Source organism: Pundamilia nyererei, unplaced genomic scaffold, assembly GCF_000239375.1.
Source record: "Pundamilia nyererei isolate P.nyererei 1_Seehausen unplaced genomic scaffold, PunNye1.0 scaffold00135, whole genome shotgun sequence".
Taxonomy (NCBI): domain Eukaryota; kingdom Metazoa; phylum Chordata; class Actinopteri; order Cichliformes; family Cichlidae; genus Pundamilia; species Pundamilia nyererei.
In genome coordinates, this window is record NW_005187536.1 from 1,150,456 (window position 1) to 1,163,808 (window position 13,353).

The 13,353-nt window shown below is 40.6% G+C and overlaps 1 protein-coding gene across 1 annotated transcript in view; it reads left to right on the plus strand.

Annotated features, from left to right (window-relative positions):
- Positions 1 to 13,353, plus strand: part of lrp1bb (low density lipoprotein receptor-related protein 1Bb) — a 249,953-nt gene that overhangs the window by 86,928 nt on the left and 149,672 nt on the right. Inside the window, exon 3 of the mRNA XM_013913504.1 lies at positions 3,626 to 3,763. Coding sequence (XP_013768958.1) covers positions 3,626 to 3,763 — 138 coding nt within the window. The remainder of the gene's footprint in view (positions 1 to 3,625; positions 3,764 to 13,353) is intronic.

Genomic DNA, 13,353 nt, shown 5'->3' on the forward strand with positions numbered 1-13,353 from the left:
ACACAGTGTGCTTTGAGGTAGGAGCCAAAAAGGGTGTAGTTTGTGGGTGTGATCACCCGTGTGTACAGGTTCGTTTTGCATCTAACAGAATAAGGAGAATGGTTTTTCCCTTGTTGTTCTTTGAACAGTTGTTCTTTCACTGTCACGTCTGATGTTCTCATTGCTGAAGATCTTTGGTCTCAGAGAAAAGTCTGATCTCTGCTGTCGCACCATTTCCCTCCTGTACAGGTCATTTTGCCTGATGGTGGCCACGTTTCCTAGACTCAACCATCCGGACCAGCATGACTGGAACTCCATGCAGCAGCGACTAGTCACGACCTCTAACCTGGTTCCAAAGCTCTCATCAAGTTCCCATCCACATTATTTAGTTTCACACTACGTCTAAAGCCAAAAGTCACGAGAAGTGAACAGATGGAAAATTCTGTCAATGAGAATGAATTTAACAGATGAAAACTTTGAGCTATTTATTTTTCCAAGGTTGAAATTTTGAAAAATGTTTTTCTTTTGGCCAAAAATCATTTTTATCTTTGAAATTCTGTTTGGCCCAAGTTGGTGTTTAGTTCATATTCAGAGTATTACTTTGTAGGTATTCTTTACACTAAGATAAGATAAAACTTTATTAATCCCTCGGGTGGGTTCCTCTGGGAAATTTGGTTTCCAAAAGCACCGACAGAAGTTAATACACACACACACACACACACACACACACACACACACACACACACACACACACACACACACATATATATAAATAAAATATACAAAGGGGATAAATAGAATAAATAGGAATAAAAACAAAAATACAAGTGAATTGCACATTTCAAGTATTGAGTCTATTGCACTGTTGACTATTTACAAAGGTATTGCACAGTGAGGTGAAGAGGCACTCCAGCTTAGTTGTTCCCCCTCCTTTGTCCTCCTGTTTCTCCTCCCTCTCCCCTCCAGAGAGGAGTTAAACAGTCTGATGGCGTGTGGGACAAAGGAGTTTTTAAGTCTGTTGGTTCTTGTCTTTGGGAGAAGCAACCTGTCACTGAACAGACTCCTCTGGTTGTTAGTGGCCGTGTGCAGAGGATGCCCAGCATTGTCCATAATGTCCAGCAGTTTCTTTAGTGTCCTTTTCTCTGCCACTGTCACCAGAGTGTCCAGCTTCATGCTGACCACAGATCAGTTATCTGTTCATTATTAGTAGTATGTGTCTTTACATATAATAACACAGGCAGCTGTTTAGTGCGCAGTGGTTTCATTTTAAATGAACTACTTTGCGTTGGGATTGAATTTTGCTCTTTTCTGGTCATATTTTTCTAAAATCACACAGGTGAGCTTATAGGCCTGTAACACCTGAACCTCTAACAGCTTAGACAGAATAAACAATACAGTCTTTGGCTGAGACCCCGATGGAGCTGTAATGCTGACCAGTGAAAATGATCACATTTCTTTCCACCTCTCACTAGTTGCCTGAAAAAATGCATCGATGATTTTGCCAGATCAGACGTTTTTGTGATGAATAAATGTGGTATTTAAAGCGATTTGTCCCAGAGATGATACAAACCTGTGGCCAGTCGCTCGGCTCTGCAGTCGCTCTATAAAAACCTGTGAGAAGCTCAGACGTGAACCTTTCTTTCCTGGAAGCAGGTCTTAGTGGGTGTGTTAATGTCAGTAAGGGGGCTCGTGCTGATTTGCACCTTTGTGGCTTATTGGGACAGTAACTGGAAATCAATCAGTGATATGAATATTACTCTAACGTTAAATATCTGCTCTGAAAGAAGTGTGCGGCAGCAGGTATGGCCCTGCTCACAGTAACACAGCTGCACGCTTTAATCTTTATCACACAATTTTTATTTGTATTTATTTTTGGCATCTGACTGGGGTGCACATTTCCTCTGTTTAAGGTTTTATGTTTGTCAGACGCTCATTCCAGCTGACATTATTTTATACAGATTAATATGGCTAATAATTTTTAATCTTGTGCTTTATTCTGTGGATCTCACTCTTCAGTTCGACCCTTTAGACACTTAGTTTGGTGATTTCAAAGACGATGTCAGGCGCTTAAAGAGACGGTCTTCATTTCTAATAATCTACAGAGGAACATATATGATGAAGCCTAATCCTCTACTGTATATTCCACTCCAAGCGATCATCCAGTGTAGTACAGTAGGCTGCCAATCCACAAAGGAGTTGTGGCACCTCAGCCATTGAGGGACCATCTGTGTTCCCCTGTATGACAGCTCAGAGCCGCTGAATATTCATGCACCATCCCTCCGCTTATCGCATTAGATTAGAACCCATGCGGCGAGAAAGGAAAGGCAGAGGAGGACAACACTGATATGTTGTCAGAGACCCTTACAGCTGTGTGTTAAATAGCAAATTAGCCAAATGGACACTGGAGCAGCGAGTCCCTCTCTCTGCGTGTGTCCTGAAGCGTTTCCACTCAAAGCTTTACTTCACATTTAACGCCCAACAGAAGGAGATGTGTTTGAGGTGAGAGTGTGTTGTTTCCAAATGCACGAGGTGTACGTGCATTTTATATTTCTCAGTACATAACTAGAATGCACAAAACCCCTAGCAGTGTTTTAAACATGAAGAGTTACAGATTCAAGATCCGTCTTGTAGAGAGTAAGTTAGGTTTCAGATCCATGAAGCCTCTGACAGCTGAATCTGAAGGACTCGTGTTCCAAACACATTCTGGGTCCCAGCTGACACGGCTGCTGTTCATGTGAAATATAAACTCTCAGAGACAAGGTCACATAGAGCTGACTTACCTAAATGTGGCATAAAGAGTGGGAATCATCAGCGCTTGAAGGGCTTAAAGCCAAGACACATTCATTAAAGAACATCGCTCGTCACCATTTCAAGGTAATAAAATCCTTGGAGAAGAAACGAACATGTCCACGTGTTCCCTGTGTGAATCTGCAGGGCTCTTTCCTTAGAACAACCACATTAATTGCTGCATTCGTAACTTTACAGGATGACAGGTGACAGATAATCATCCGGTCAGCGCGGTCCGAGTGTGCCGGGATGGGGGACTCTGGGGATTGTTACAGATCTCATCACATGCACGATAAATCTTCCCATTAAGTGCCTGCAACAGCACACTGGTAATTGATATCAATGTAGTTAAGGTGGTGCTGTGACACATTTACTGTGCCGGTGTATTGGTCAGCTGTGTTTTATGTGCTCTGGTGGCTGCTGCGTGAACGAGGGTCACCTACGGGCCTCGTGAATCCTTAAACAGCTGCTCCGTGCCGTTTGGCTGGCTGACGGCGAGAGTCGGGCCGTTAGTTATAGGACGTCACCGATGTGTCTGCAAAGCAGTGTGGCGAACATCTGTTGTGTGTAAAGAACAATGCTGTGAAGTGCAAACACATTTGCATATGTATAGGTTCCTCGTCCTCCTGTGAAAGAGGTCTTGGAGTATCAGCATTTTGGGGAGACGCAGGAAAAAACACCCAGTAAAAGTGATTACGTGCAAGAAATGCAAATGATTACGATGAAACATGCTGTTTTAATTAACCGTGGCCTTTTTGTCTCCACTGTAAATGATTTTCCTTATGCTTAAAGTTCATTTAGTAAGCATGAATTAATAATGTTAAAATAAATGTTGGTCTTTTTGTTCTCGCTGCTTTAGGTGCACGAGAGGTGGTGATCAGATGTCCCCTGAATCACATGCAGTGTACCGGGACAAAAAAATGCATCCACTTCAACAAACTGTGTAACGGAGCTCGAGATTGTGACGACGGCTACGATGAAGGAGTTCACTGTCGAGGTAAGAGTTAACGGTGTTTTCACATTCCCTTTGCCTTGGGTTTGAGAATACATAAATTAATAAGTATCCTCATTATCGCGGTAATTAGTCAGATCACACTCATCATATTGGGATTATTAAGATTGTGGAATTTACTTTACCCGTTGAGTCAGTATTGGATTTGTATAATAGCTGCGGAAAATGCTTCACTTTTATTTCGTGCTAATTTGCTTTGCATTAGAGATGAATTATTTAAACTACGGCCATTTAAATGTGCTTTTCCTCCATTATGGAAGTTTGAGGATAATTTTCACATTCAAACCGATGTGCACTGTTAAACCCATAAGTTTTAACTGCAGATGTGCATGTGTGAAACAGTGCTTCGAGCTGGCACGTTGGAACTTTTTGGGTGAAACTCTGCGCCAAGGTGACTTTCTATCATCCACGCTGTCAGAGCAGGCAAGAGAAACAGCGGGACGGTAACACCAGGTGTTGTGTTGTACACAAGTTTTTTGTTGTTGCTCACTTTCTTAGCAAGAGGACCAAGCTGCTATGGACACCTGGCTTCTGTGATAAGGCAGCATTTGCCTCATGATTGGTGCAGTCTTGGCACAACAGTAGCTGCTGTCTGGCTGAAAACACCACCTTTTCTGACCTGTAAGACAGTCAGAGTCATGCTGGGCTTTGTCTCTGTGTGAGTGCTCGGTGCAAGGAAGTGGTAGCTTCTGACTCTGAGCTGTGAAGACTGAAAATGTCTTGTTGTTGGCACGAGGCACAAAACTCTACGCTCACACTAAACAGTAATTGTGTTGTTTTTGAAATTAAGCCCTTTTTAGCCCTCTGTACTTCAGCATAATTATGCTAGAATTATTTTTCCAGAAATAAGAGGAAATGGGAAAAACACTGTAAACACCTAAAGCTACTGATAAGTTGCTGTTATAAGATATTTTTAATCTGCAGACACAAAAGCTCTTTCAAGCTATATATAAGCAGGATTTGTAAATTTAATTTTCATCATCTTCCTCTTCCCTCACTCCTAACCTGTGCCAGCAGATGGCCCCGCCCCTCCCTGAGCCTGGTTCTGCTGGAGGTTTCTTCCTGTTAAAAGGGAGTTTTTCCTTCCCACTGTCGCCAAAGTGCTTGCCCATAGGGGGTCATATGATTGTTGGGTTTGTCTCTGTATGTATTATTGTAGGGTCTACCTTACAATATAAAGCACCTCAAGGTGACTGTTATGATTTGGTGCTGTGTAAATAAAATTGAATTAAACTGAATTCTCCTTCCTCACCTCCACCGTATCCTCTTCCTCCTCACCTGAAATCTCGTCTCCTGAACTGAAGTCGGGAGTGTCCATAAGCATTCAGTTCAGTTTTATTTATATGGCATCAAATCACAAAAGTCGCCTCAAGAAGCTTCATTTAATCATACTGTAAAGACCCTACAGTGATAAAGAGAAAACCCCAACAATCAGACGACCCCTATGGGAAAGCACTTGGAGACAGTGGGAAGGAAAAACTCCCTTTTAACAGGAAGAAACTTCCAGCAGCCATCTGCTGCCACCGTTTGTTGCTCCTGATATTGTGGCAGTTAGTTGTTGTCACCACATTAGACAGGTAACCCTCCCACCTCTGAACAGCTGCTGTAATGTTAGCTATAAGAGCTGGTTATAAGCTGATGTTATGCTAGCTTCTGTCTCTTTATACATGTCGTACAAACGGCTAAACCTGTCATCTTTAAGGTGGAACCTAACATTAAAGCTTAAATTTTCATGCTAGGATAAGACTTGGTTTGGACTTGAAAACAAAAGTACGATCCAGCTGTAACAGCACAGCTCGCTGCTCTGGCTTGTGTTTCTGAGCTACACAATGCTATTAAGGGATGACACGTTATTGCCGATTATCTGCACAGCAAACTAAAACGAGGGGTCTGAAACCCCTGCTCTGATACTGTTTTGTTGTGTGTGTGTGTGTGTGTGTGTGTGTGTGTGTGTGTGTGTGTGTGTGTGTGTGTGTGTGTGTGTGTGTGTGTGTGTGTCATGTCAGACTTAATGAAAATGCAAAAGGCCACCTGGGAGATATGCTCAAGTCAGCACTAGCAGCGCGCAGAGGGACGGTTTTGCAGGCTCAGGTATCTCCTGCCATACTGGTGCTAAAGTGTGTCAACAAATGCAAAAAAATGGCAGTTAATCCATCGATGCTGGGAGGACAAGGTGATAAAAATCTATCAGCTGCTAAATCTTCGACTTGATTCTACGACTGTGCGTAGTGTGTTTAAGGGAAGGAGTAGTGGAAGAGCAGGCTGTGTGGTCGGTTTGACTTTCCTGCATTTTGAACAAAGCTTTAAACCTTTTTTTAACTCTGTACAGAACAAAGAGTAACTACAAAGTACTTTTAAACATTCAGCTTTTCTGCCAATTAAAAAAAGATACAAAGCATTGAAAGTATCAGTCACACAGACGTGTTATGGGGTCCTGATTCATTAACTCCATGTATCTCCTACAGTAAGCAGTCCCTGTAATATTCTCAGACTGGTCTTTTCTGGCTCATTTCAAATCTAATTAGCCTTTATGTCCATTTTCCAAATTATTATTTATCTTAACTTTTAAGGGCTTCAGTAAAGACTTCTATATATATGAAGGAGCCCCTGCATGTTATTTTGTTTTGTGTATTACACAAGTCATTATGTGGTTTTACAGATCATTGTTTCAAGGCCTCCTACGGACACTTAAAAAACATTATTTTTTCCTATAGCTAAAAATGCAGGATACATGAAGTGGCAATGCACCCAGAAGCACGGAAACACACTCTTTCACGCAGTGGCTTAATTTGAATGTACTACTTTGCATTTCAAGTTTCTGAACAGTGTGTTGGAGTCAGGATGTCAGGGATTTTAAACCCCACTCCCACTGTGTTTTTCATGTCTCACAATTTCTCTCTGACATTAATGAGAACATTTTATTAGCCTGCTTTCACCATCAACACAACAGATGGCAAACAGGTGAAGCGTGTTTAGGAATCTTATACAGCACATGTGAGTGTTTCTGTGTTGCTCATCAGAACTACCCACGATGCACCTGGATTTACTAGTGTTTCAGTTATGAGCACAGATGGGCAGTAACGCCAGAAGATGTGTTTGAGGTGTGAGTTAATGAGTTAACAAGTAATCGGATTACCTAGTACTGTAAACTGATTACTTTTTTCAACTTGTAAAGTAAGGGATTACTATTCCCGGGCAAACCCCACTCCTGCTAAACAGGTGATTTAAGAGACACTGAATCTTTGATTTTATTTCTTTTTTACTGTGTTTTACTTGAATCTATAAGTAAACACACACACACATAAATTATTTTATGTGCTGGAATATGCAGGAAATAGGTTTACATGTTAAACACATTCCTTCCAGTCAGAGACAGTTGCATGTAATTTAATTTTCGCTCGATGCATGAAGTTAAAAAATGAAATAGACTTTTTCATTTGATTTAATTTTATATGATTGATTATGCAGAAAAACAGCTGAAAGGTCTGTTGCTTTATTACATATTCAGGTTGTGTATCATGTTTTTAAAAGTAATAAAGTAGCTAATTACTTTTGAAAATAAGTAATCAGTAAAGTAACAGGATTACTTTCTTGGAGAATAGTAACTAATTACTATTTTCAAGTAACTTGACCGACACTGCTTATGAGGGTTGACAGGGTAACTTGATGATACAAAATCAGCAAATATGATGAAACATGATGCTTGTCTTGAGTTATCCATGTTTAACATTAAATGAATCGCTACAAAAATAAAATTACATAAAAAAAATTTATTTTTATATAAAACAAAATGATTTGCTTATTGCTACAAATTCTACATTAAACCTTATTAACACATTACCTTACACGTGACAAATCCCAGGGTCGAGACCAGCCGGAGACACAAACCTCAGGGGTCACAACCTTCAGTATTCCCGGTACTAACTCGGATAAACGGGAAGCTCGTGTCAGGAAAAGCATGCGCTGTAAAATCGAACATGCTGATTCATCCACTGTGGTGACCTCTTCAAAAGTGAGCAAGCAGCTGAAAGTAGCTTTTCTTCAAATTAAGCTGTTTTAGTGTTTCTCCTCTGATGTTATGCTGCACATCACTTATCAGTGAACATGTTTCGTGGCATCTTTGTGTTGTAACTTCCTTCAGAAGGCACTATCTGATAGTTTGTGTAAGAGCGTGTGATCGGACTACAAACACTTCACCTCTTAATGCAGCCGTGCTGTCGGCTGCTTTGAATACATCCTGGCCTCAAGGAATAAAAAGAACGATTCTTTCTCAGTGAATAAATCAGTCCTGCATGAAAAATACATCGATTTATTAAATAATTAATGCATTCATTATTTTTCACATTTCTTTCTGTCTTTTCCTTTTTTAAACTTGCCTTTTTGCAATGACATAAGCCGTTATGCTTCGTCTGTGTTTACAGGATGCTCAGTCCCACACGGACACACCCGACTCAAGCAGGAGAAATTGAGGTCACCAAAGAGAAGTTTTAGGCAGCCAGCTGTGTTTCTTAAAACTTTTTTCCCCTGCCTTTCCTGCCCACCTCTTATGAATATACATGCCGACGTCCCGGGAGGCCTCGGTATGAAGGTGCCCATATGGAAAACCACCAAACTCTTTTAGCTCACCTTCAGGAAACCTGCTCATTCTTAATCGTATGCTCACGGTTGTGCCGTTAGTCTCTGAAGTCTCTGCTGTTTGCACTGAGGAAGACAAATGTCAGACTTAAATAAACAGAATTCAACTTGTGGCTTCATATGTTATCTTTAGAGCGGTCCCAGAAAGCGAACGCTCTCTTCTTTAAATGAATGTGGTGAAAAAGACAAAAGGCTTAAAGCCGAAGTAAAGTTGTATCCATTTATGTTTATGTTAAATATTATTATTCAGAAATGAAATCATGCTTAATATCACAGTGATTAGTTTTGTCTTTGCCTGCTTCAAGCAGTTTAAGAGAAGCATCACTTCTAAACTCTTTGGTTGGTGCGTTTCATCTCGCAGGCAGATTTGACACTTGATGACACATTAACAGCAGCGTCATCAAAGATCATCGATAGACTGATGCCAGCTCAGCGCTGCCGCTGCTGTGTCGATGTCTACATAAAGTACAGTAACGTAACCAAAAAGTAACAGCCGGCGACCTTTTCCTCACGCTTTGTTTGCCATTCATCTCAACAGTTTGTTTATATTTTGAGTTCAAAATCTGAAATTGGTTTAAATTTGATTAGAAAGTCTTGTTTTGTCAGATTAATGCCTTCCTTAGCTATTGTCTGAGTTCTGAGGATGAGCTTTTTTTAAATTGGATGTTATCTTTTGTAGCTTATTGAGACAGCGTTGATCGATTGATCCATAGACTGAAACCCTCTGCCTAACAAAACTTTAATGTACATATTTTTCCCATCAAGACAAAATCAGCTGAAGGTTTAATGACTCAGACACAGGTGACCAAAAATAATCATACGAACACGGACGCAGAGTTATGGGATCGATTTCAGTGTTTGCCCATCATGTGCCCTTGGCTGTACACATCGTGAGCATACAATAAAACGGGATTTGCATACACGTAAATTGTGATGCAATACTCTCCAGTAAAATTAGATGCTAGGATGAGTTGTTATTATTCCCTCCTTCATGCAAAAGCAGCACAAAGCCTGAAGCAGTATTTTGTATATCGATTTAAAGTGGCAATGCATTTAACAGGTTAGCACTTTTACAGTAGGAGGGTTGTGGGTGCAGGATGTGTGGTGGGCTGGAGCCCTGCTGTGGGGAGTGTTTATGCTCTCTGGCAGTCCAAAGACATCTTATTCAGATTAACTGGGGATTCTAAAAGTGGGGATGCAAGTGAATGGTTGTCTGTCTCTCTGTATTGGCCACATGATGGACTGGCCACCTGTTCAGAGTGTACCTGGTATTTTGCCATATGACAGCTGAGATAGGCTCCAGCTCTGTGAACCCTGTGCAAGCTTGGTTGATAGCTATGAAATGCTAATCACTCTAATGATTGTATTACTGCTGTAAGTCACAGCAAGTGGTTAGCTACAGTCTCAACAAATCCTCTGGTGGAAACCCGGAGCAGTCGGTAATAACAGACAATGGTCTCCCTTTGGAAGCTGTTGCTACATGGCAAACATTAGCATTAAAAGCTTTGATCTTCCCATTCTCATTTAGTCCTTTAGTCTCCAGCAGTAGGAAGCTGCTGTGATGCATTCTTGTATAGTTCTGAGTTTCATGGTTTCTTTCTGGGAGTTGATGCTGTGGATGACGGGCATTGTTTGCTTGTTCTTCTACACCTGCCACCATCTTGTGGTACAAATTAGTATTAGACAACAGCTCACTTGTTATAACACAATATATCGCTATGTGTCCAGAGCTGCACAGGTTCCTTTATAATAAATGCTTTCAAATAATCTGAGCTGCTCTCAAAGAGATGTGCCTATAGGAGGACAGGCGGTTCCCGACGTCTTTTTACTTCCACTGACATTTAAGCAACACATTAACAAGTACTTTGCTACATTTATCCCCGAGTAATCTCGACCCACACCATTACATTAATCATCAACAGCCTTATTTAGTAATAGCTCATCATTACTTGACATTTACAGCCGAATCGGTTCATTTGTTGATAACAAAGTGCGGCACAGAAAAAATAGTCAGACGGAAAACAGGTCAATTTGAATATCAAAAACAGCACACAATAGATATAATTCATGCTTTGTTGAGATCCCGGTCTCAGTGGAGCCCTGTGAAGCTAGCTCAGACAGCATAAGTCCCCCAATAACTTCATTCACACACTGAATACACATGCAGCAGTCAGGCCCTACTCTAATATAGCGTTCTGTTTAATCTGCCATGCATGTGCTGAATCTCTCATTGCCAGTGAAAGAGCTTCTTCAATCATTCCCCCCACTGCTGGCACACAGTGCTGCTTCTCACTCTTCCATATCATCCTTCTGTGGGCTCCGATTCTCAGCTTTGCCCCCACTAGGAAAGTTTGCCGGGTCTCAATTTCTCTCCTTTGTGCTAAGCCTATGTTCTCTTAGGGAAAGATCAGCGTTCTGTGTCATCTGTCTCATGTGTCATTCATAATGTGTAATGTGTAGTACAATATTTATATTGTGTAATTATCTCTATATGAATCTGCATTTGTTAAAATATGCAGATTTTAATCCTTCTGTTTCAGCGAGGCTTATGTATAAACTGCTGCATCAATCAAGACAACAGAATAACATTAAGCTTAATGCATTATTGTAACTTCTCCCATGAAAAATGAACCCGTCCCCGATGGCTAACACACTGGGTGTGTATCTTTAACGTCACATCTCTCGCACAGATAAGCCAGGAGTGTTCCAGAATCTTTTATTTTGAAAGTTCTGAAGCTTCTCTATACGTTTCCTGCGTCGTTCTTCCTGCTCTCCTCATCTGCTGTGTGGAAGGTGATGCAGGTTCCATAAAAAGTAGACTGGATGCTATTTTAACCAAAGAGCTGCTGCGAGGCTTCAGACGGCGCCTCCGGTGGAATCTCACACAGCGTCTTGAGTGGGCGTGATCATATGTGGCGGTTGCCTCGGTGGTGAAAGGTGGGGTACAACCTGGACAGGTTACAGTCTATCGAGAAACAAAATATTGCGTTAGTATCATGTTATTTATGTTATCTGCATTAAAATATAGATTGTTATAGCGAGTTTTTAATTTTTTACCATCCTTAGATTCTGCTTTTGTCAAAAAACTTCAATAAAACTGCGGCGAGACCGAGAGGTTATAAGAAAATGTATTCAGATTACCTGAATAATCTGATCGTCTGCCATGACCCCTAATTGGCCTTGGCTGATGCCCCGCCCCTCCCTGAGCCTGGTTCTGCTGGAGGTTTCTTCCTGTTAAAAGGGAGTTTTTCCTTCCCACTGTCGCCAAAGTGCTGCTCATAGGGGGTCATATGATTGTTGGCGTTTCTCTGAATTATTGTAAGGTCCTTACCTTACAATATAAAGCACCTGTGCGGCTGCTGTTATGATTTGGTGCTATATAAATAAATCTTTATTGAACTGAACGACTGACAGCCTGCCTGTTACTGACAGAGTTTATAGTTAGACTTAATGTTTGACTGAGATCATCCAGAAAGCCAAAATACTGTCTTAAAAACAACAATAAGCAGTCTTTACAAAAGGTTTATTAAACGTATAAACCATTGTAATGAATACATGGGAGATATTTTAAAAACTGTAGTTCTGTAGTCTGTGGTAGGCTGAGGGTTAAGCTGGTGATTATTATTTCAAGCTGCTGTAATGTAATAACCTCAGCTGGAGCTAGTTATTGTTAATTTGTTGGAGAAACAACAGAAATAACTTATTGGCTGTCATGTCTGGCTACTGTGCTCGGTGCATGCTGGGTCCTGTGCTATTTTTGCTCACCAAAGAATGTTTCACGGAACAACAAAAAAGCCGCTCACTTGTGTTTGATGTTTGGCAAAGACAGATACACGAATTGGCTTATGTGTGTTGCTAAAAGAGCAACAGACTGATGAGTTTGATTTTTAGGAGGTTTGGGGAGGCAGTCGTGAGGTCCAGCAGCTCAAGAGATGTTGGGGATAAAAGATAGCGGTGAAGTGATTTCTCTCAATTTCTTCCTGGAGTGCTCAACACACTGCAGCTCGAGAGGATCCAATCAAACGGAGAAAGCACGACCAAATACAGCTATAAGGGGCAAACATAGAAAACTCCAGCAAATGCAGAAATGCTCTGCAAATACAGCAAACTCCATCAAATGTGATGCAGATGGGAAAAAACTTGAAATACAGAAACACAAGTCAAGCACAGAAACTCAAAAGTACATTTGAAACATGCTGCAAATATAGAAATCACAGGCATATACAAAAGCGCTGTATATAACACAGATTACACTGTTTCCAAGGGCCAATTAAAAGTAATGGATACAGCTGACACCCACTAGTTCCCATGGTGAGTCATGAGGTTGCCAGGATGTACCATCCATTATTTATGTCAGAAAACAGGATCAAATAATATTTACTTTTACAGTTTGCTTCGTTTAACTTTGTGTGCTGTGCTGTGCCATTTTACCCCTTTGCAAATGTGCATTTTGTGCACAGCTTTAATAACTTTATTGTTATTACACATGTATAAATACAGGGCAACGAAATACAGTTTGCATCTAATCAGAAGTGCAATAGGAGCAGATTATGTACAGATAAAGATGGTGTAAAAGGTGGGACTAGTTATGTACAGATTATGTACAAATAAGTGAAGTATGCAGATGTTTATATTGCTATACACACAAAAATACAGATGTGCTACATATATACTAGTTGGTTGCACGAGGATATCAGCTCATGCAGTTAATTAAGAGACAGAACAACGTTCTTGGGATTGAAAGCCTCTGCAGTCTCTCTGTTACTTAGACAAGCAAAATATGTTTTTATTACTATTTCCAGATAAGTGACACCTATAAATAAGACCTTTGAAATGTTAGAACCACAACTAACACTTTTATTATCCACGCTGAGAATATTTTTATAGACTTAAATTAGCCTTCAAATTATTATTAATATGATAATATCTAAATGCAGACT